General features: G+C 44.7%; 1 protein-coding gene across 8 annotated transcripts in view; it reads left to right on the forward strand.

Annotated features, from left to right (window-relative positions):
* srpk2 (SRSF protein kinase 2) overlaps nucleotides 1-23137 on the forward strand; it is a 246823-nt gene that overhangs the window by 7080 nt on the left and 216606 nt on the right. For 3 of the 8 annotated variants that reach the window (XM_048553858.2, XM_048553853.2, XM_048553855.2), the window contains exon 3: nucleotides 21536-21592. The exons of the other annotated variants lie outside the window; for them this stretch is intronic. In XM_048553858.2, the coding sequence (XP_048409815.1) occupies nucleotides 21536-21592 (57 nt within the window). The remainder of the gene's footprint in view (nucleotides 1-21535; nucleotides 21593-23137) is intronic. 8 annotated transcript variants of the gene reach the window in all.

The following is a 23137-nucleotide window of genomic DNA, read 5'->3' on the forward strand; positions in this document are numbered from 1 at the left end:
TGTAGTCCTGGACCTTGGAATGCGCCAGTCTGCAACACTTGGTCGGGGTCAGTTCTTTCAGCTGTAAGACCAGCAAGTTGCGGGCAGACCAAAGAGCGTCTTTCACCGCATTGATGGTCCTCCAGGCACGGTTGATGTTGGTCTCGGTGTGCGTCCCGGGAAACAGCCCGTCGGGCACGGAGTCCCGTGTCACGGAGCTGCTTGGGACGCACCTTGACAAATACCACTGCATCCCCTTCCAGACCTCCTGCGCATAGGCACACTCCAGAAGGAGGTGATCGACAGTCTCGTCCCCTCCGTCCCCCCCCCCCCCCCCCGCCAACCCCGCAGCTGCCTCAACGGCAGTGTGTGGTGGTGCAGAGATTCCAGGCGTGCATAAAGGATCTCACTGGCAGAGCCCCTCTCACCGCCAACCAAGCAATGTCCTTGTGCTTGTTTGAAAGTTCTGGCGATGAGGCATTCTGCCAAACGACTTTGGCAGTCTGCGAGGGGAACCACACGACGGGATCCACCCTCTCCTTTTCCCGAAGGGTCTCGAGGATACTACATGCTGACCACTGCCTGACGGCCTTGTGGTCAAAGGTGTTTCCTTTCAAAAATTTCTCCACGAAGGACGGGTGGTATGGGACAGTCCAATTACTCGGAGCTTTCCACGGCAACGAGGCCAGGCCCATCCTTCGCAACAGCGGGGACAGGTAGAACCTCAGTAAGTAGTGACGTTTGGTGTTGCATACTGAGGAACTACGCACAGCTTGATGCAGCCACACACAAAGGTAGCCATCAGGGCGAGGGTCGCTTTCGGTACGTCCTTTCCCCTATTTTCCAGGTCTTTGTACACGGTGTCCCTGCGGACCCGGTCCATCCTTGACCCCCAAGTGAAGTGGAAGATGGCCTGGGTGACCGCAGCGGCGCAGGTCCAGGTAATAGGCCAGGCCCGCGCCACATACAACAGTACCGAAAGCCCCTCGCACCTGACAACCAGGTTCTTATCCACAATGGAGAGGGACCGGAGCGTCCACCTGCCCAGCTTCTGCTTCAGTTTGGTGATACGCTCCTCCCAAGTCTTAGTGCACGTCCCAGCTCCACCGAACCAAACACCCAGCACCTTCAGGTAGTCTGTCCTGACGGTGAGGGGGATGAAGGAGCGGTCGTCCCAGTTCCTAAAGAACATAGCCTCGCTCTTACCCCTATTGACTTTTGCACCTGAGGCCAATTCAAACTGGCCGCATATGTCCAACAGCCTACTCACCGACCAACGATTGGTGCAGAAGACGGCGACGTCATCCATGTACAGGGAGGTCTAGAACTGCAGGCCTCCGCTGCCTGGGATAGTCACTCCCTTCCTGATGGATGCGGCAAAGGGCTCAGTATAGCACACGAACAAGGCAGGAGAGAGCGGGCATCCCTGCCTGACTCCAGATCTGACGGGAAATCTGTCCGATTGCCACCCGTTGATCGAGACTGCGCTAACGATGTTGGCGTAGAGCAGCCGGATCCAATTGCGGATGCCCTCCCCGAACCCCAATTTGGAGAGGACGTCCCTCATGTAAGCATGAGAGACCCTGTCGAAGGTCTTCTTCTGGTCCAGGCTGACGAGGCAGGTGTCCACCCCCCTGTCCTGCACATAGGCGATTATATCCCTAATGAGCGCGAGGCTCTCAGCGATCTTCCTGCCTGGCACAGCACAGATACACAGGTCAGGGTGAATCACCGACTCCAGGACAGACCTGACCCGGTTGGCTGTGACCTTGGCCAGGATTTTGTAGTCCACATTCAGTAATGAAATGGACGCCAATTCTTAATTTCTTCCCTCTCTCCCTTCCTCTTGTAAATGAGGGTGATGATGCCCTTCCTCATGGACTTGCACATTTCCCCTGCCCGAAGCGCACTATCGTACACCTCCAGCAGGTCCTGGCCGACCAGGCCCCACAGAGCGGAATACAGCTCGACTGGTAAGCCGTCGCTCCCGGGAGTCTTATTCCTCTCCAAGGACTTGAGGGCTCTGGTCACCTCGTCCAGGGATATTGGCCGGTCCAGCCACTCTCTCGTGCCGTCGTCTAAGACCTCTGTGATAGACGACAGCAACAACTTGGAGGCCATGCTGTCCGTGGGCTTCGCGTCGTACAGTCCGGCATAGAAGGATCTGCTGATCCTCAAAATGTTGGGCCGAGACGACGTCACCGAGCCATCGTCCTCCTTCAGCCGGCTAAGCACAGAGGTCTTTTTGTGCACCTTCTGAAAGAAGAAACGCGAGCACGTCTCGTCCTGCTCCACGGAGTGGACCCTGGACTGGAAGATTATCCTGGAGGCCTCCGTGGCGAAGAGTGAGGCTTGCTGGCCCCTCATCTCGCGGAGGTCCTCCGTGACATCGACCCCCATCGACTGCAGAAGGAGCAGGCTCTGCATCCTTTTCTGGAGTCGTGACAGCTTTCCCCACCTCCCTCTCTCGCCTTCCGAGCACCGTTGAGGACAAAGAACCTCCTGATGTTCTCCTTCACCGTCTCCCACCAGTCGCCCGGAGACTCAAAGTGGGGTTTCACGGTTCTCCATCCGGCGTACTCCCTCTTGAGCTCCTCGACGTTCTCTGGGGTCAACAGAGTCGTGTTGAGCTTCCACATCCCCTTGCTGGCCTGCTAGCCGCCCTGTAAGTGACAGTCGGCCGGCAGGAGGCAGTGGTCAGAGAAGAACACCGGCTTGACGCCGGTGGACCTGACCGAGAAAGCCCATGACACAAACAGGAAGTCTATCCTTGAGCGGATAGACCCGCCTGGCCGCAACCAGGTGTATCTCCGCTGCGCTCCATCTGCAGGGGTGCTGAAGTCGTTGAGCAGTTTGGTGTCCTTCACCGTGCCCATCAGGAATCTGGACGTGACGTCCAGTTGACTCCCCCCACCCGCTGTCCCCACGCCGGATCTTCCATCTGCATCAATGATGCAGTTGAAGTCTCCGCCTAGGATGACCGGCCTGGACGTAGCCAGCAGGGGTGGAAGCCGCTGCAGGACGGCCAACCGCTCACTCCGTACCGCTGGGGCATACACGTTGATCAGCCTCAGGGGAGCATTCCTGTAGGTGACATCAGCCACTAGGAGGCGCCCCCCCACCACCTCCTGAACTTGAGAGATGGTGAAGTTGCACGTCCGCAGCAGAATAGCCAGGCCCGAGGAGCGACAGTCGTTACCCCCCCCCCCCCCCGACCAAATCGAAAGCCCACAGGTCCAGGCGCCCGACCATTTACCGTACCTGCTGAGGTGCGGTATCCTGCACTCCTGCAGAAACAGGAGGTCTGCCTTGATGGTGGTCAGGTAGGCCAACGTGGACACACATCTTGCGGTGGACTTGATGCTGCGCACATTAACGCAACAACTTGTACCCCCATTGGGGGCAGTGACTGCAGTACCCTCCCCGAGTCCAAGGTCCAGCCCCTCCATCTGTCCCTTCGTGCCCATTGCCCGGGCGAACTGCTGGACGCTGTCCGGGCTCAGGAAACTGTCCATGCTGCCTTCCAGGTGGCATTCCCCCCCCCCCCCCCCCCCCCCTGTCGGGGGTAGGAGGCAGGAAAGTCCGGCTCTGGGTCAGGCTGGGGACACGCTGTTTCCTGCTTCCCGCCTGAAGGTTCCGGGGGACCCTCCAGGGCCCCAGCGGCTCATGGCTGGGTGTCGGAGGGAGACTCAGGACATCTCCCGTCACCTGGAATCGGGGTGCTGCTTTCCTTCTCCCTTGAGATCTTTAGCTTCTGCTTTGGGCAGGCCTCCTCCGAATGCCCCTCGTCAGAAGACCTCTTATAGCCCCCCTGTAGCTGCCTCTTCCTGCCTGATGGTTGCGTTTCTGGGCCCGCCGACACGCCTTCCTCCTTGCTTTCCAGACCGTCGTCCACTCCCCTGGGTCACCTGTCGCCTCCTCCATCGACTCCGGGTTGTTGGGGGGGAGCGGAGCCTGCAGGGGCGCTTTGCTGGCCTCGGGTCTGTCCTGTGGGGCTGGGCCCTCCTGCATGACCTGGCCCTCCTGCACATTAGGGGGGTCCTTGCAGGGGCCTGGTGCCTTCCTCTCCTCCAGTGGGGGGGGCGTGCCCCACATTGCCCCTGCCGGCAACCTGGGCGTAGGTGGTCCCCCGCCGCGGGCATGCCCTATAGAGGTGGCCCGCTGCCCGGCATAGGTTGCGGTTTTTTTCTTTTGGGCAATCCTTTGCAAGGTGTCCCTCCTCCCTGCAGTTCCTGCAGATGATGACTTTGCAGTCGGCCGCCACGTGACCTGACCCACCACAGGCATGGCAGACTTTGGGTTGCACTGCGTAGGTCAGGTAGCCCTTACTCCCAATGATCGCGAAGCTGGACGGTGGGTGTACAATGTTCCCGTTCTCAGCGTCACCCTGACCTACCTCTTACTGGCCCAGATCCCGAAGGGGTCCATGATGTTGGTTAGGTCCCCTTCCACCTTCAAGTACCTTCCGAGGAAGGTCAGGACATCAGCTGCTGGCACATGCGGGTTGTTCACGTGTACAGTCACCATACGGCTCCTCTTCACCGGCATCACGAACAGCGGGACAGTAGTCAGTACGGAGAGGGGGACCTCACCTCCTTTCTCCTTGAAAACCTCCAGGAAGCGCTCGCAAAGCTTGGCACTCCTAAAGGTTACAGTGTAGTAACCTCCTCCAGGGAAATCCTGCAGGCAGTAAATGTCCGCAGCAGCGAACCCACAACAGTCCAACAGGACCCTCTTCACGAAGAAGGTGCAGTCCACAGGTGCACCTTCATCCACCTTCTTCACGGAAACGCGGATGATGTTCCGGACCCCCTGACCCGGGGCACGAGCACTCACCGCAGCCATCGTTGCAGTTTGGCTGCCCCGCTGAACCAGCGTTATTCCGAAGCCAGCACTAAGATCCACCAGTTGCAAGGGTGCACAGCCAACCCGACGTCTTCCTTCCACCTCCAACACAGTCACACTCTTCTCAGTCCACAAAAAGAGTGGGTCTTTATTTTGTTCCAGATGTAAGCTGGTTCACTGAGCTGGAAGGTTTGTTTTCAGACGTTTCGTCACTATTCTATGTAACATCATCAGTGACCCTCCAATGAAGCGCTGGTGTTATGTCCCGCTTTCTATTTATCTGTTTAGAATTACAGGGTATGGGTAAGGTGAGAGAGGAAAGATTTAAAAGGGAACAAAGGGGCAACCTTTTCACACAGAAGGTGGTGCATGTATGGAATGAGCTGCTAAAGGAAACAGTTGGGGCTTGTATGATTAGAATATTTAAATGGCATCTGGATGGGTATGTTAATAGGAAGGGTTTAGAGAGATATGGGAAAAATGCTGACGCATGGGACTAAATTAATTTAAATCGTCTGATCGGCATGCATGAGTCGATCTGTTTCTGTGCTGCATATCTCCATGACTCTAAGTCACAAATAACCTTCATTGTGACTATGACTGATCATAGTAAACTGCTCTTTCTTAACCCTATTACTCAAGGAAGAGCATATTGTTTATTTGGCTGGTTCCTGGAATGTTGAATTGACCTATGAGTTCAGTTTGAATTGACCAAACTCATTCTTTGGAATAAAGACAAAATATGGCAGTTCCTGGAAATCCGAAACAAACACAAAATGCTGGGTAAATGCAATAGATCTTACAGTGCCTTTGGAGAGAGAAGCAGTCAACATTGTGTGTGGTATGATTCTATTCTCGAACTGAAAGGTGTTGGAGAATGCGTTATTGTTTATACTTCTGTTCCTCCTCTGCCTGTCAAGAGGGCAGAAGGGATAGAAGCCAAATGTAAAAGCCAACTGGGTTGTTAATGTTCAAGAAAGGGAGGGGAAAGAAAGAGATGTGAAAAGGAGAGAATTGGTCCTGGCTGTTGAGTGCAAAGTAAACAAAATAGAATTGTGACTTGTGGGCTGAGGGCTAGGGGTTTTGAAAACATCACTAAAATAAAAGTCTAGTGAACAAACATTAAAACATTTAGTTTTTGAAATTATTGAATTCCACGTTGAAACCTTGATCCTGTAGTGTCCCTAAGCAGACAATGAGGTGGTGTTCCTAGAGCTTGCATGGTGCTTTATTGGATCGTTGCAACAAGCACAGGACAAAAATGTTGATATGAGAACCAAGTCGCAATCAGTTCTGAACAAGGGTTTCTGGACCCAAAACTTTAACTCCACTTTCTCTCCATGGGTGCTGCCAGACCTCCTAAGTTTCTCCAGCTGTTTCAGATTTCCAGCATGTGCAGTTCTTTGATTTCTTTATTAGAGTATTTATTGTTTCTTGGGAATTTTATTAATAAGTCTAGAAGACCTGATAATCTGTGTCCTTCCTAATATCAGGAAAAAAAGTCAGCGAAATATTTGTAACTAAAAGATGCTGTAAATCAGACGAAAATAGAAATTGCAGAAATGCTCAGCAGGTCTGGCAGCACCTGTGGAGAGAAATTGGAGCTAACTTTTGAGGTCAAGTGACGCTTCCTCAGAACTGATTGTAGTTACGAAAATGTCAGTTTTTATATGCTGAAGGTAGGAAGGGGAGGAGTAAATGCTATGTGGGGGTAGAGCCCAAACACAGAGGAGCAGTTAGACAGACAAAGGACTGGATAACAATTTGGCTAGGAGGATGAATAACTGTTAATGGCTAACAATGTGTGGTGTGTATAAACAGATTGTGATGTGGAGGCTTGGGGACTGCATTGCGGAACACCTATGCTGTGTTCGCAACAAACAACTACACCTCCCAATGACGAACCATTTCAATTCCACCCCCCCACCCCACTCCTCTGACGACACGTCCATTCTGGGCCTCCTGCATTGCCACAGTGATGCCATCTGAAGGATGCAGGAACAGCATCTCATATTTCGCTTGGGAACTCTGCAGCCCAACGGTATCAATGTGGATTTCACAAGCTTCAAAATCTCCCCTCCCCTAACCACATGCCAAAACCAGCTCAGCTAGTCCCCGCCTCCCTAACCACTCCTCCCACCTCAAGCCCCACCCCCATCCCCTACCCATTAACCTCATCCCGCGCCCCGTCCATCCTCCCTGGACTGACCTATCCCCCGCTAACTCCCCACCTACACTCACCTTCACTGGCTCTAACCCCACCTCTTTGACCTGTCTGTCTCCTCTCCACCTATCTTCTCCTTTATCCATCTTCTATCCGCCTCCCCCGTCTCCCTATTTATTACGGAATCCCAGTCCCCTTCCCCTCCCCCATTTCTGAAGAAGAGTCCTGACCCGAAACATCAAGCTTTCCTGCTCTGCTGGATGCTGCTTGGCCCGCTGTGTGCATCCAGCTTCACATGGTGTTATCTCAGATTCTCCAGCATTCTCAGTTCCTACTATCTCTGTGTGATGCCAAGGCCTGGTTGTAGGGATTTGGGATAAGGACGTGGGAGAGCTAAGACCTTAAAGTTATCAGATTCGATATTGAATCTGGAAGGCTGCATAACACAGGATTTGTCATGGTGAATTGTTCTCAAAGATTTTCAATCAGTGTATATTTGCTGACCTGCTGCGCTTATGCTTATGAGTCGTGTGAGAACTAGATGATAGTCTTTAGGTACTTTCAAGATCTTTGTTTTCGATCAAGGATAAAAATTGGTATTGCTGAGACACATGGAATATGAAATTTAGCTGCAACCCTTGCAGGCCACACCTGTGCTTCTGTGGCAGAGTTGTCTAGATGAATTCTGATGTCAAGTAACAGCTCATACTGCTTCAATGTTTCCACGTCAGCAGTTAATTGCTTTGTTCCCTGTAATTTGAATAATTTCATGAGGCTTTATCAAAGTGATTTAAATGGGGTTTATTCCTTTAATACACATCCTTTTGAATTAATTCTCGATTGTCATGTGCTGGTGTTTTACGTAAAGTGTGACAATTGGTGTATGATATACATTGTTGAAACCTTTTGTGCAATTAATGCATTTTAATTGACACTTTAATCCATAATTTTAATTCTTTTGAAAGATAAAGACATTTTGAGCAACAGGCTTGTCAGGTGGTGATGAAACTTACCCAAATACATTGTATATCTCAAGTGTAAAAAATGCAAAGTAATTTAAAATTTCAGCAGAAATTAGAAGAAGTCACGTTCAAAGCTGCAGGCTTAATTCTTAACACCAAAACATTAAGAGCCGTAGGGTCTTAGAAAAAAAAGGTGAAGTGATAGTAGCAATATGCAATTTCATTGTAAGTATTAATGGATGAAAATTCTTAATAGACATAGCCTTTGCTGATGTAATGTTTTTCATTACATCATTTGTTGTCCAGGTAATGAGGATTGATGGCAATACATCTGCTGTCTTCTCAATTATTTTATTCCCCCTACATGTCTCCTCCCTGCTCCTAACCACATGCAAAGTTAAGAAATGGTGAGCAGTGAAAAGCAGAGCTGTGGAAAAATAAGAACGAAGGAATTGATTTTGTTTCAAACAATGTCCATCCAGTTCTCCTATCACCGTTCTGGTAGTTTTGTGATATAATCAGAATAGAATTTCTGTGTAATTATAACAACAATAAATTTGTCTAGGGCAGTTGCGTTTGTGGCTTGCAGAAAAACTTGTGGTAAATTGTTTTGGGATTTAACTTCTCCCAAGCATTTTATATTTACATATTACCTGTTGAAATACTTGATTACCAAAAGAAATAGGGACAGGAGTAGGCCATTTGGCCCCTCGAGTGCTCTGCTTTTCAATATTATTGCTGATTTGACACATCTCTTATCTGTTTTCCTGCCCTTTTCTCCATAATCCTTGACTCCCCTACTGATCAAGAATCTATCTAACACACAAAATATCTTTTTTTAAAAGAAATCAATTGATTTTGTATTTGAATTAATTACTTCTAGTTTCTTCCATCATAATTCTAGGGGACTTGTTCCACATCAGAGCATTCAGAGAAATATTTCTGTGGATTTGTTTTGAATTTTATTCCTCTCTAAATGAGATGGTTTTTCTCCCGACTCTCTGCTTTCTGCCAGACAGCCAATCCTCTATCCATGCTAGCACCTTGTCTCTAACAACATGGGCCCTTATCTTCCTCAGCAGCCTCCTGTGCAGCTCCTTGTCAAAGGCCTTCTTGAAGACCAGAGACTCTTCCTTGGTTTCCCCTGCTTGTTACATTCTCCAAGAATTCTAGCAGATTTGTCAGGCATGACTTCCCCTTCATGAAACCATGCTGACTTTGCCCTACTTTACCATACATATCCAAACATTCATAAATCTTATCCTTTTATAATGGACTCAAATCTTACCCATGGCTGAGGTTAGGCTAATGAACCTGTAATTTTCTGACTTTTGCCTAACTCCCTTTTTAAACAAGTGGTGTTCTGCAAGGGCCAGCGTTGGGACCACAACTTTTCACTTTATACATTAATGATCTAGATGAAGGAACTGTGGGCGTTCCGGCACGTTTGCAGACAGTACAAAGATAGGTGGAGGGACAGGTAGTATTGAGGAGGTGGGGAAGCTGCAGAAGGATTTGGACAGGTTAGGAGAGTGGGCAAAGAAGTGGCAGATGGAGGACAATGTGGGAAAGTGTAAGGTCATGCACTTTGGTTAGAAGCATAAAAGCATGGACTGTTTTCTAAATGGGGAGAAAATTCAGAAGTCTGAAGTGAAAAGAGACTTGGGAGTTCTGGCTCAGGATTCTTTCAAGGTAAACTTGCGGGTTGCGTCAGTAATCAGGAAGGCAAATGCAATGATGGCCCTTATTTTGAGAGGACTTGAATATAAAAACAGGGATTACGACTGAGGCTTTGTAAGGCTCCTTTCGGGCTACGTTTGGAGTATTGCGTGCAGTTTTGGGCACAATGTCTCAGGAAGGATGTACTGGCCCTGGAGTGGGTTCTGAGGAAGTTCACAAGAATGGTCCCGGGAATGGAAAGCTTAACATATGAGGAACATTTGAGGACTCTGGGACTCTACGCACTAGAGTTTAGAAGGATGAGTGTTGGTGGGCGGGGGGGGCGGGTGCAGGGTGGGGGGTGGTGTGTGGGATCGATTTGAAATTTACAGAATACTGAATGGCTTGGACAAAGTGGATGTTGGGAAGATGCTTCCATGGGTAGGAGAGACTAGGACCAGAGGGCACAGCCTTCGAGTAAAGGGAAGACCTTTTTAGAATGGAGATAAGAAGAAAACTCTTCAGCCAGACTGTGGTGAATCTATGGAATTCACTGCCACAGAAGGCTGTGGAGGCCAGGTCATTGAGTACATTTAAGACTGAGAAAGGTAGGTTTTTGGTTATCAAGGGTTACGGGGAGAAAGCCAGAGAATGGTGTTGAGGAACTTTGCAGCCATGATTGAATGTGGAGCAGACTTGATGGGCCAAATGGCCTAATTTCTACTCCTATGTCTTATGATCTTTTGTCTTTTGGTGAAAAGATGCTTAACAAAGTGAACTAGTTTGTTGTGGTTTGTGATTTTATGCATGAGACTCTAAAAACAGCTGTCGTATCTCTGCCTTTACAGTAGATTCCCTACAGTGTGGAAACAGGCCCTTCGGCCCAACAAGGCCACACCGCCCTTTGGACCATCCCACCCAGACCCATCCCCTATAACCTGCACACCCCTGAACACTACAGGAAATTTAGCATGGCCAATCCACCTAGCCTGCACATCTTTAGACTGCGGGAGGAAACCGGAGCACCCGGAGGAAACCCACGCAGACACGGGGAGAATGTGCAAACTCCACACAGACAGTTGCCGGAGGCTGGAATCGAACCTGGGTCCCTGGCACTGTGAGGCTGTAGTGCCTAACCACTGAGCCATTGTGCCACTCCCTTTTCTAATTTCTTTCTAATCAGAACATGCCTAGCTTACATAAATACTTCTAGGTTGACTTACAGTACAGCACTGAGTATTGATGAGGCATCCTTCAGACAGGCATTTAAACTGAGGCCCTGTGTACTATTGGGTGGATGTAAAGATCCTGTGGCAATATTTGAAGAGCGCGTACTGCCCCCAGGTGTCTTGACTCATCTAACAAAATTTTTCAGAAAAACACATCATCTGATCAATACATTTTATGGAACTTTGTTATTTGTGGTCTCTCCTTCTGTAAATTGGCTGCCACATTTTCGTACATTTCAACAAAGACTGTTTCAGTAGTACGGTGAAGTGCTTTAGGACATTCTGGGGGCATAAGAAATATACACTTAGAGCAAGAATTTTTAGAATCAGTTTTGTATTCAGCATTTTGAAATAGACAAATTTGTAGATATGGTGGCCGTATCATTGTTATAAGATGGTTCTAACTGCCTTACAGCTGATTAAATATTTTTGAAGCGCAGCTCTTATCATAAAGTAGGGAAATTGGCAGTTTGCACACAGAAAGGTACCACAAACAGCAATGATATAATCACCATCTCTTTTTTTAATTGGTTGAACCATAATCATCGATCAGGAGTCAGGAGAACTCTCCTACACCCGTCAAATATGTTTTGACATCTGTGTAAGAGGGCAGACAAAGTTGTGATTTAAAGTTCGAATCAAAAGTTGACACCAACTATGATAGTGTATCTACGTTACCTCCTACACTAAAGTCTCAGTTTAAATAATTTGTTTTTTGCAATGGATCCTTGAACTTCTGACTTGAGGTCTGGAAGACATTCACATCATTGTTGAACATAATTTTACATATACTATATATTCCAATGCAAAAAATTTAATACCAATTACCATATAATTGACATGAAAGATTAAATAGTAAAATTTTTCATCCAGGAAGATGATAAATTTTAAGGTCTAATCAGTTTTTGACAAGGTTTCTCCTTTCTAATTTCTGCCATGCTTATTAACCTTTGCTGGAATATGGTTTCAAAATTATGGGGGTTATAGTTTAAAAATCTACTGTTGTTATTTAACTTACCCATCCTTTGTGTTCAAGCCTGAATTTTGAGAATTACCAATTTGATTGATTTAGGTTCATTTCTGTTCTCATTGATCTCTGTGTGCACAATTCGATAATTTTCAGCACAGCTATTTGATTGTGACTAACATGGAAAGATTAAAGATAGGAGAAGGAGTAGATCACTCGTGTCCTTCAGCTTGTTCCTCCATTCAAGGTGATCATGGCTGATTGTCAAGTTCCATACCCTAAACCTGCCATTTTCCCCATATCCCTTGATCTCTTTAGTTCCAAGAGGTATAACTACCTCCTTGAAAACTCAATGTTTTCACTTCAACCACTTTCTGTTGTAGTGAATTCTTACCATGCTCTAGATGAAGACATTTCTCATCTTACTCATAAAAGGTTTACCTGTTATCCTTTAAACTGTGAAACCTGATGCTGGACTCAACAGAAGCATTCTTTCTGCATCCAACCTTTCCAGTCCTGTTAGGATTTTGTTTTGGTGCAATACTGCCTCACTCTTGTAAACTGCAGTAATACAATCCTAACCAACTCAAACTCTTCTCACATGTAAATCCTGCCATTGGAGCAATCAATATGGTAAACTTTGCACTCCCTCTATAGCAAGAATACCCTCTTTCGCATAAGGAGACAAAAACTACATGCACTATTCCATATGGTGCTTCACGAATGCCCTGTATAATTGCAGGAAGACTTCCCTGTTCCTATGCTTAAATTCTCTGGCTATGAAGGCTAACCCTCCCCTCTGGCCATGGCACATTTTGGTAATATGCCAATTGCATACTTCACCTATGTTTGACTATCTGTTCAGTCATCTAGACCAAAGCCTCGACTAGACTACTTCATTGGTGGCTCATGCTACTCAGTTAACCAACTCACAAATACCACTTATGTCTTTGCACATTCTCCCCATGTATGTGTATGTTTCTTCCCACAGTCTCTAAAGATGTGCAGGTTAGGTGGATTGGAATGGGAAATTGCCCGTAGTATCCAGAGTGTGCAGGTTAGGTGGATTAGCCATGGGAAATGTCTCTAGGGTTATAGGGATGGGATGGGCCTGGGTAGGATGCTTTTCGGAGGGTTGGTGTGGGCTGAATGGCCTGTTTCTGCATTGTAGGGATTCTATGATTCTTTGTCAAAAATGATTGATTACCTCCTTGAAAAATTCAGATCTCTGTGTGGGAGTGGTGCAGTAAATTTGAGTTCATAAGGATTTCAGCGCAGCCTTTGACAAGGTCCTACATAGAAGACTGATAAAGAAGGTAGTTAAGCCACGGCTGGACTACTGTGTTCAGTTCCAATTACAGCATTACTGGAATGATGTGATTGCATTGGAGGGGCTGCAGAGGAGATTTACCAAGACGTTGCCTGGCATGGAACAATTTAGCTATGAATCTTGGAAGGTGATCACCAAGACACCCATTGTTTGTTTCTAGGGTCTCTTCCTTAATTATTCTCCAATGTGGATTATTCAAGCCCTGTGGATTTATTGGCTTTCAATCCCATCAGTTACTCCAACATTATTTCTCTACTAATACTGATTTGCTTAAGTTCCTCTCTCTTGCAAAGGTCTGTGTTCTCCATTGTTTCTGGTATATTATTTGGGACCTCCATTCCAATGATAGAAGCCAAGTATGAATTTAGTTTGTTAGCTATTTCTTTGTTCACCATTTCTGACTTTATGGGACCGATGTTATTTTTCGCCAAACTTTTTCTCTTTACATTTAGAAAAATAGGTCAGTGTATATGTTACCCACAAACTTACTGGCATACTCTATTTTCTCCTCCTTTGCTGACTTCTAAACTGTTCTAAATCCACAGGTCTATTGTTTTCACTAGCCAATTTGTATCCTCTCTTTTACATTTAAAACTATCTCTAACTTAACTCAAAACCGATGGTTTGGCCGCTGTTCTCTTTGCATTTTTGCTCCAGACAAGAACAGAAAAATTTTGTTCTTTGGATGTTTGCCATTTCCGATTCACTGTCATTCCTTTCAGAACATTTCCCAATCCAGTACAGCTAACTCTTGCCTCATACCATTGCAGTTTCCCATATTTAAACAGTATCCTAGTCTCAGAATAACTGCCTCACAATTTATATGTGGGAATGAACTGCCAGAGGAAATGGTAGATGCAGGTACAGTTAAAAGGCATTTTGATAGATACGTGAACAGGGATATGAGCTACGTGCAAACGAGTGGGACGAATTTAGTTTGGGAAACTTGGCCGGCAAGGATGAGTTGAACCGAAGGGTCTGTTTCCGTGCTGTGTGACTTAATGATTCTCTGTCTTGGTGAAAAATTCCATATTTTAGTTGCTGGTCTCCAGCGTGTCTCTCACAAGAACATTACCAATTATTACTTTATTTTTGCATATTAATCAGTCCAGGGTGGCCTGTTCTTTAGTATCTCAACATGTTGTTCCAGAAAACCATCTCTTATATACTCTTGGAGTTCCTCCTCTATGCTATTGTGACCAATTTCAGTTGCCCAATCCATATGCAGATTAAAGTCACCTGTAATTACAGATGTTCCCTTAATGCATCTCTGATTTCCTGTTCTGTACTCCCAATGTCACTACTACAGGTTGGGAGTCTGAAAACCACCCCTACTAATGTTATTTTGTCCCTTGTCATTTTTCATTCTACCCACACAGATTCGCCATTGTCTGAGTTAATATCTTTCCAAAATATTGTTTGTATCCTTTTTAACCCATAATGCAACTCCACTGCCTTTTCCTTTTTTGTCTGTTTTTCCTAAATACTAAACCAATCTTGATGTTCATTTACTATCCCTGCGCACTCTGCAGCCATGTCTTCGTAATCCTAACTATATGTCATATCATTTACATCTATTTACATGATTAATTCATCCACTTCATAGTAAATGCCCTGTGTGATCAGGCACAATGCCTTAAGGTTTATCTTTTTAGTGTTTCTTGTCGCATTCCCATTTTTTTTACTGTGGTGTTGCTTGTTTGATTCTGGCCTTTTGAGTTGTCTGCTTATCACTTCTCTTATTTCTCTTTCTTGTTTTATTTTGTTCTTGTCCCAATTTTCCTTCCGCTGACTCCTTGCACAGGTTCCCACCCCCGTTCCAATGTAATTTAAGCCCCCCATAAATGCAAAAATAAATACTCTCCCTTGGGCATCAATCCCGGTCCTGCCTAGGTGTAACCTGTCCAGTTTGTATTAGTCCCACCTCTCGCAGAGCCCCAGTCCCAATGCTCCAGGAATCTGAAATCCTCCCCCTCACACCATCCTTTTAGAGTCATAGAGATGTACAACACAGAAACAGACCCTTCAGCCCAACTTGTCTATGCCTATCAGATTCCCTAAATAAATCTTGTCCCACATGGCAGCTTTGGCCCTTATCCCTCTAAATCCTTCCATTCATTTACCCATCCGGATGCCTTTTAAATGTTGTAATTGTACCAGCCTCCATCCCTTCCTCTGGCAGCTCATTCCATTCACGCACCACTCTGTGCATGAAAACGTTGCCCCTGAGGTCCCTTTTTTAAGTCTTCACCCTCACACCCTAAACTTTTGATGTCTAGTTTTTGACTCCCCCACTCCAGGGAAAGAATCTTGTCTATTCACCCTGTCCGTCCCCCTCATGATTTTATAAACCTCTATCAGGTTATCCCCACAGTCTCCAACACTCCCCAGAAAATAGCCCCAGTCTTTTCAGCCTCACTCTGAAGCTTAAACGCCCCCAAACTTGGCAACATACTTGTAATTTCTTTCTGAACCCTTTCCAGTTTTACAACATGCTTTCTATAACAGATCAGACTTGCATGCAGTGTTCCAAAAGTGGCCTAACCAATGTCCTAGATAGCAGCAACATCAAGTGTCAACTCCTATATTCAGTGCACTGACCAATCAAGGCAAGCATACCAACACCACCTTCACTACCCTACCTACCTGCACTCCACTTTCAAGGAACTATGAACCTGCACTCCAAGGTCTCTTTGTTCAGTGTTAAGTGTATAGGCCATGCCCTCATTTGCCTTTGCAAAATGCAGCACCTGACATTTATCGAAATTAAATTCCATCTGCCACTCCCTAGCCCATCTGATCACGGTCCCATTGTCCTCTGAAGTAACTTTCTTTGCTGTCCACCACGCTCCAATTTTGGTGTCACTTGCAGACTTACTAACTGTACTTCCTGTGTTCACATCCTAATCATTTATATAAAAGACAAAAAACAGCGCACTCAGCATCGTTCCTTGTGGCACATCGCTGGTCACAGGCTTCTAATCTTAAAAGCAACCCTCCGCCACCATGCTCTGTTTTCTACCTTTGAGCCAGTTCTGTGTCTGAATGGTCAATTCTTCCTGTATTCCTTGTGATCTAACCTTGCTAACCAGCCTACCATGAGGGACCATGTTTATCGAAGTCCATATAGATCACATCCACTGTCCTGCTCTCATCAATCCATTTCCTTACTTCTTCAAAAAACATAGTCAAGTTAGTGAGACACAATTCCCCCCTCACAAAGCCAGGTTGACTATCCCTAAACAGTCCTTGCCTTTCCAAATACGTGTAAATCCTGTCCCTCAGGATTTCCTCCCAACAGCTTGCCTACCACTGATGTCGGGCTCACCGGCCTATGGTTTCCTGGCTTTTCCTTACCACCTTTCTTTATATAGTGGCACCATGTTAGCCAACCTTCAGTCTTTTAGCACCTCACCTGTGATTATGAATGAGACGAATATCTCAGCAAGGTACCCAGCAAACGCTTCCCTAGTTTCCCATAGAGTGCTAGGGTACACCTGATACAGAACCTGGGAATTTATCCACCTTTATGCATTTTAAGCCATCTAGCGTCACCACGTCTGTAATAGGGACATTTTTCAAGATGTCACGATTTAATTGTTAACCCCATTCTGATTTCCATATCCTCCTGACTAAACTGATGCAAAATATTCATTTAGTATCTTGCCCCCACACCCCTCCATCACCTGTGTTTCCACACATATGTGGCCTTGCTGATCTCTGTGCCCTATTCTTTGCCTAATTGTTGTCCTTTTAGTGTATTTGTAAAATCCCTTTGGATTCTTCTTAACGCTATTTGCCAAAGCTGCCTAGCCTTCCCTTTCTTTTTGCCCTCCTGATTTCCTTCTTAAATGTACTCCTGATCACTTTATACTCTTCTAGGTATTCACTTGGTCTCTGCTGTGTATACCAAACATATAGTTTCTTCTTTTACTTGACCAAATCCTCAATTTCTTTAGTCATCCAGTATTCCCTACACCGACCAGCCTTGCCCTTCATCCTAGTAGGAACGTACTGTCTCTGGACTATCATGATTCTCATTTTTGAAGACTTCCCATTTCCCAGCTGTCCCTTTATCTGCAAATATCCGCACTCTTTCCCCACCGCCTCCAACCCCCAATAAACTTGTGAAAGTACTTGCCTAGCACCGTCAAAATTGGCCTTACTCCAGTTTTGAACTTTAACTTTTCTATTTAGTCTATCCTTTTCTATCATTATTTTTAGTGACTTGTTCATCCAATATATGCTGCTTTTTCTATTCTGACTAGCATGTGACACTGGTACGATCCTGAGGTCACTAGTTTTTGAGGTTTTACTTTTCAACTATGAGAAGATAGTTGAAAATGAGAAATGAGACACCTTGGAGGATTTATCGTCTTTACGAATTTCAGTTTTTTTAACCACCTGCTTCTCCTAGATCTAAACTGCTTCACCTGAAAAATATAAGTTTACCATAACTGTATGGCTACAAGCAGTTTTTGGAAAACCATAGTGGATAGTTAGCTTTGATATATTTACACGAATATTTTAATTTTTTTTTACAGTATCGCTGATCAGAAATTCCTAAAACCTTAGAGTTTTGAAAATATCACATAGTGGCCAATGAATCCATAATAGAACACTTCTTTGCCTCAATTTATTTTTAATTTGTTGTTTTTCTTTCTTTCTGGTTAAAATGTGCCTCATTTTCTGCACTAAATTGCTTTTTAGATTAATGTGTCACAGTTCACTGTTCTAACAGATAATAGATAAAACCGAGTGGACACAGACCATTTTTGTATTATTTTCCATTGCAACAGAAGTTGTTGGAAAATAGATATGTTAGAAATCATGTTATCATCTCATGAACTAGAATTAACTTACATGATTATATTTTGATTAACTATTTTGAGTTTACTTTCTAATGTGGGTCTTTACCATCGTAAGAGAGACTATTAACATTTGAAGAGAAATTCTACATTCAGTGATTGCATGGAATAGAGGACACCTCAAGATTTAATGTTTTAAACAAAATGTCAAAACAAAAACATTATTTTGAATATCTTAAAAAAGACAAAGCAAGCATGACTAAAGTATTATATAACTACATACGCTGTGAATCCTTAACTTAGAAAACCTTTAAAGTTAATTCTCTTTCTCTGGGACCAATGCAGACGTATGCCACAGCTCTCTAGAATTCACTTTGTGTTTTTCTTCATGTTCCAGCTATCCTATGATCAATGAAATTTCATATGGATCCTTCTATTTAACTTTGGCTAGGTGATCCTCTGACTTTTTTTTCCAAAACCTCATGGGTGTGGACTTCTCAACTCTTCCAATTTAGGCCTCTCTACATTTGTGCTCCTGAGATGCTGCTTGGCCTGCTGTGTTCATCCAGCCTCACATTTTATTATCTTGGATTCTCCAGCATCTGCAGTTCCCATTATCCCTCTCTACATTCCCCTGTCTAACTGCATGTTTTCACTGAGAATTAATGTAGATTTCTTCCTCTGTCTCCAAGCCTGACAAATCTTTCAGCCTCTCTTCTTTTGAATATCATTGGTTCAAATTTGAACTTGAGCTCCCATTATATTCTGTTTGATGAATGATAACGTTAGTATTTTCTCTGATTAGACTGCCAGCCTGCCAACTTTTGTTTTCTTTTCACTCTGAGCTGCAGCAGTCTCAGTCTAGCCTTGAACTGAACTGATTGCTTGCTTCTGTGAGCAAACACATACACGCAAATTAAACCAAAGGGATTACCCCAACTTCCACTGCCTAACTTGTTGGCAATGTAATGTACTTGGGATGTACCAAACAGAAGATAAATAAACTATCCATTGGCTTCAAGACCAAATCTTTAAATGTTTTGACCCACATTCATAATTTATATCTCTAATTGAGTTTATAACTGTCTCCTTTTCCCAGAATTCTAGTCTCACCAAGGAATGTTTTTCTCTCAACGACCTTAGCTGCTTTTATCTGAGAACTAGAGTCATAGAATCCACCATCACGAAGATGGCCCTTCAGTACTAAATGGTCCATGCTGACCAAAACGTCCATCCATGCTAACCCCATTTGCCTGCACCTGGTCTATATCCTTCTAAACCTTTCCCATCCATGTATTCGTCCAAATGCCTTTTAAATGATGTTAATGTACCCGCCTCAACCACTTCAGCTGGCAGCTCATTCCATATGCGTAGCACCCTCTATGTTTAAAAAAAAAACAAAATTGCCCTTCAGGTTCCCATGTATTGTTTCCTCCCTTACCTTAAACTGATGCTGTCTAGTCGTTGATTTCCCCAACCCTGGGGAAAAAGACTGTGTGCATTCATCCTATCCGTGCTTCTTATGATCTTATGGACTTCCATAAGATACCCCTCCGTCCTCCTGTACTCTAAAGAACTATGTCCTAGCTGGTCCAACCTCTCCTGTAACTTAGTCCCTTGAGTCCTGGCAATGTACTTGTAAATTTCTGCTGCACTCTTTCTAGTTTCATAGCATCATCCTTTAGCAAGGTGACCAAAACTGAACAGAACACTGTGTTGCCTCACCAACATCCTGTACAACTACAACATAACCTCTCAACTTGTACACTTAGTGCCCTGACTGATGAAGGCCAGTGTGTGAAAAACCTTCTTCACTGTCTTGTCTACCTGTGACTCTACTTTCAGAGAACTGTACACTTGAACATATCATAGTAGCGGTGGTGTTGTAAGTATTAGAATTAATGAAGGTTGATAAATGTCCTGGTCCTGATCAGATATATCCAAGAACCCTGCAAAAGGCCAGAGAAGAAATTGCGGGGTCCGGGTTGATATACTTGCCAGATGTCCATTTTGCCTGCAAACAAACTACTGCAATCTCCCTGTCTAATTCGATCAAAATTTGCCTTGAGCCAATTTAGAACTTTAACTCGTGGACCAGTTTTGTCCTTCTCCATAACTATTTTTAAATTTGTAGAACTATGGTCACTGGTCCCAAAGTACTCCCGTGCCTGTCACCTGTCCTGCCCTTTTTCCCAAGAGTAGGTTGAGTTTTGCCTCTTCCTGAGTAGCACCATCTATATACTGCTTGAGGAAAATTTTCTGAACATATTTAACAAATTTCACCCCATCTCAGTCCTTAACACGATAGCAGTGCCAGATAGGAAAATTAAAATCCCCCACTTGACAACCCTTTTGCGCCTGGAAATCTCGGCAATCTCCCTGCATATTTGTTTCTCTAATTCCCATTGACTATTTGGGGGCCATAGTACAACCCCAGTAACATTACCATCCCCTTATTTCTTAGCTCCACCCACAAAGCCTCAGTTATTTCATCTCTGACTACTGCTCTGATAATCCCCTTAATCAAAAATGCAACACCACTCCGCTCTTTCCTCAACCTCTGCCTGTACTCTGGCACATTAAGCTGCCAGTCTTGTTCCTCCCTTAGCCATGTTTCTGCAATGGCTATATTATTCCTGTCCCATGTAGCTATCTGTGCCAAAGTCATTGGCCTTAACTGTCAGCCCTCTTGTGTTGAATTGGATGCAGTTTAATCCAATGGGTGTTCCTTGCTTCTTGGCCTGTTCCAGACTGACCTGTGGCTTCAACTTGCTATTTCTGATTACTGTATCTCCTTCCAGCCTTGCATTTGCCTCCCTGCTCTTGAAGATTCCACTCCCCTCCTCATAAATATTTTAAAAATTGAGATAATGAAAGGCATCCTTTTGTTATTATATTCTTACCATCTAAGTTACATTGCACTATTCAATCCCTAACCAAAGATTTATATTCCTGAGAAGAAAACTTATACCTCTAAAATATGAATTATGGATATTCAAAGCAAGGTAGATGTTTGATCCCAACCTAAGTGTTAGCAGTCATCAAACTACCTCAATTCATTTAAATTTAGTACAGGAATAGTGTGTATTAATTGAATGCTAGATTACCAGCTTTGCAATTTAACTGTCCCTGAACAGTCCAGTTTCAGCTTTTCCGATTATTTTATCCAATTAGCTGTCCCTTTTTTGTGGTGAATTATTTGTGTGGTAATCCACATCCACGGTTTCATTTCTTGATTTTATAGCATCCTGTCCTGCATAACTTTAAGAATAGTGCAAATAGAATCTTTGAGGCTGAATAAATATCCACATTATTTCAAATATCGATAGCCGCTAGTAAGTTTCTAAAAAATACATTTCTCCTTTAACTTGAAGTCACCTATGCCTACACTTTAAATGTTCCTGGATGAAAACAGTGTACATAGTCCTGCATCTGTGTTCTTTTCTGAATCCATAGGGTGAGTTTCCATTATTTGATTTATAATAATCAAATGTTAGGCACGCATGGTAATTTAACGTGACAAATAATGTTTTTTTTCAAAGCCCGAGGGAAATTGGTACAGTGTTTATTTTTTTTGCCCCCTTTTCTTTAGGTACCCCATGATTAGATACCATTTTCACCAAGACGCCAAGCTGCTGATCGTAAGGAGGTACATGTGAGCCGTTTAGGGTATTGTCTTTGTTTGCATCTGTTTCTAATCTCACTTAGCTTTGTTTTATAAGTTTTGTATTGTGATTTATCTTCCGTTACTATAGGAAAGTTTGAAGTCTGTGTTGGGATTCAAGGTAGAGTTTCGGAATCATGCTTTGCAATGTCCAGGGAAGTCCTCATTTCTGTTAACAGGTCATGTTTACATTCTTCTGTCATTTCAAGGGGCCAATGAGAAAATTTTCAGAAAGGTGTGTTTTGGTACAACATTAAACATATTTAAAGCATGAACCTGACCATTAAAAGACAGAGGTAACCAATAAGACCTTGTTTTGCCTTTTTGCCTAAGAAACAAAACTGGAGGAAGATAGATCAGCTGACAGGTTGGTTACTGGGGCAAAGCTATGGAGTTGCATATAACTAACATTGATCATGAATTTGCTTCCAGTGGAGCGCACTCTGAGCTGGCCTTGGTGGAACTCCTAAAAATGGGAATTAGAAATAGAAATGGGTTTGCTTTTAGCCAGGACTCTGCCCTCCTGGCCCAGTGGAGAATCAGCTTTGAGAGGGAGGAGGAGAAGGAAACAAAGGATGTGTGTATTTTTGGCTAACTACAATCTCTGCGTTCACATGCACACACTCTTGCAACCACTCTGTCTTCCCAGGTCCATGAAGTTTTCACAATTTACTGAACAAACGACAAAGAACAATACAGCACAGGAACAGATCTTCCAGACCTGTGTCGACACATTTTGCCCTTCCGTACTAAAACTGTCTTTACCTACACAACCCCATATCCTTTTGTTTGCTTCCTTTTCACGTATTAGTTTTGAATGCTGCTATTGTGTCTGCTCTCTACTACTTCCTCTGGCAGCATGTTCCAGGCACTCACCACCCCTGGTGTGAAAAATTTGCCTTGCACATTTCTTTTAAACTGCCCCCACACTTTGGACTTATGTCCCCTAGTAGTTGACCCCCCCATCCTTGGAAAAGGTCTCATACTTTCGACTCTGTCCATGCCATTCACAATTTTTAAAAATTCCTATCAGGTTGCTTCTCAACCTCCTGCGTTGCAGTGAAAAGAAACTCGGTCTATCCAACTTTTCTTCATAGCTAAAATCCTGCACACGAGGCAACACCCTTTTCTGTACCCTCTCCAAAGCATCCCACATCCTTCTGCTCGATAGTAGAAACAGCCGATGCTGGAGTCTGAGATAACAAGGAGTGGAGCTGGATGAACACATCAGGCCAGGCAGCAACAGAGAAGCAGGAAAGCTGACATTTCAGTCTGGACTCCTTCTGAAGAAACATTAGCTTTCCTGCTCCGCTGATGCTGCCTGGCCTGATGTGTTCATCCAGCTCCACTCCTTGTTATCACATCCTTCTGGTAGTGTGGTGACCAGAAATCTATGCAATATTCCAAGTGTGGCCCAACTAAAGTTCTATAAAGCTGCAGAACAACTTGCCTATCCTTATACTCAATGCCCCTTCCAATGAAGGGAAGGATGCCATTGGCCTTTTTTTTTACTACGATGTCTACCTGCGC

This window comes from Stegostoma tigrinum, chromosome 25 (genome assembly GCF_030684315.1).
Source record: "Stegostoma tigrinum isolate sSteTig4 chromosome 25, sSteTig4.hap1, whole genome shotgun sequence".
NCBI lineage: Eukaryota > Metazoa > Chordata > Chondrichthyes > Orectolobiformes > Stegostomatidae > Stegostoma > Stegostoma tigrinum.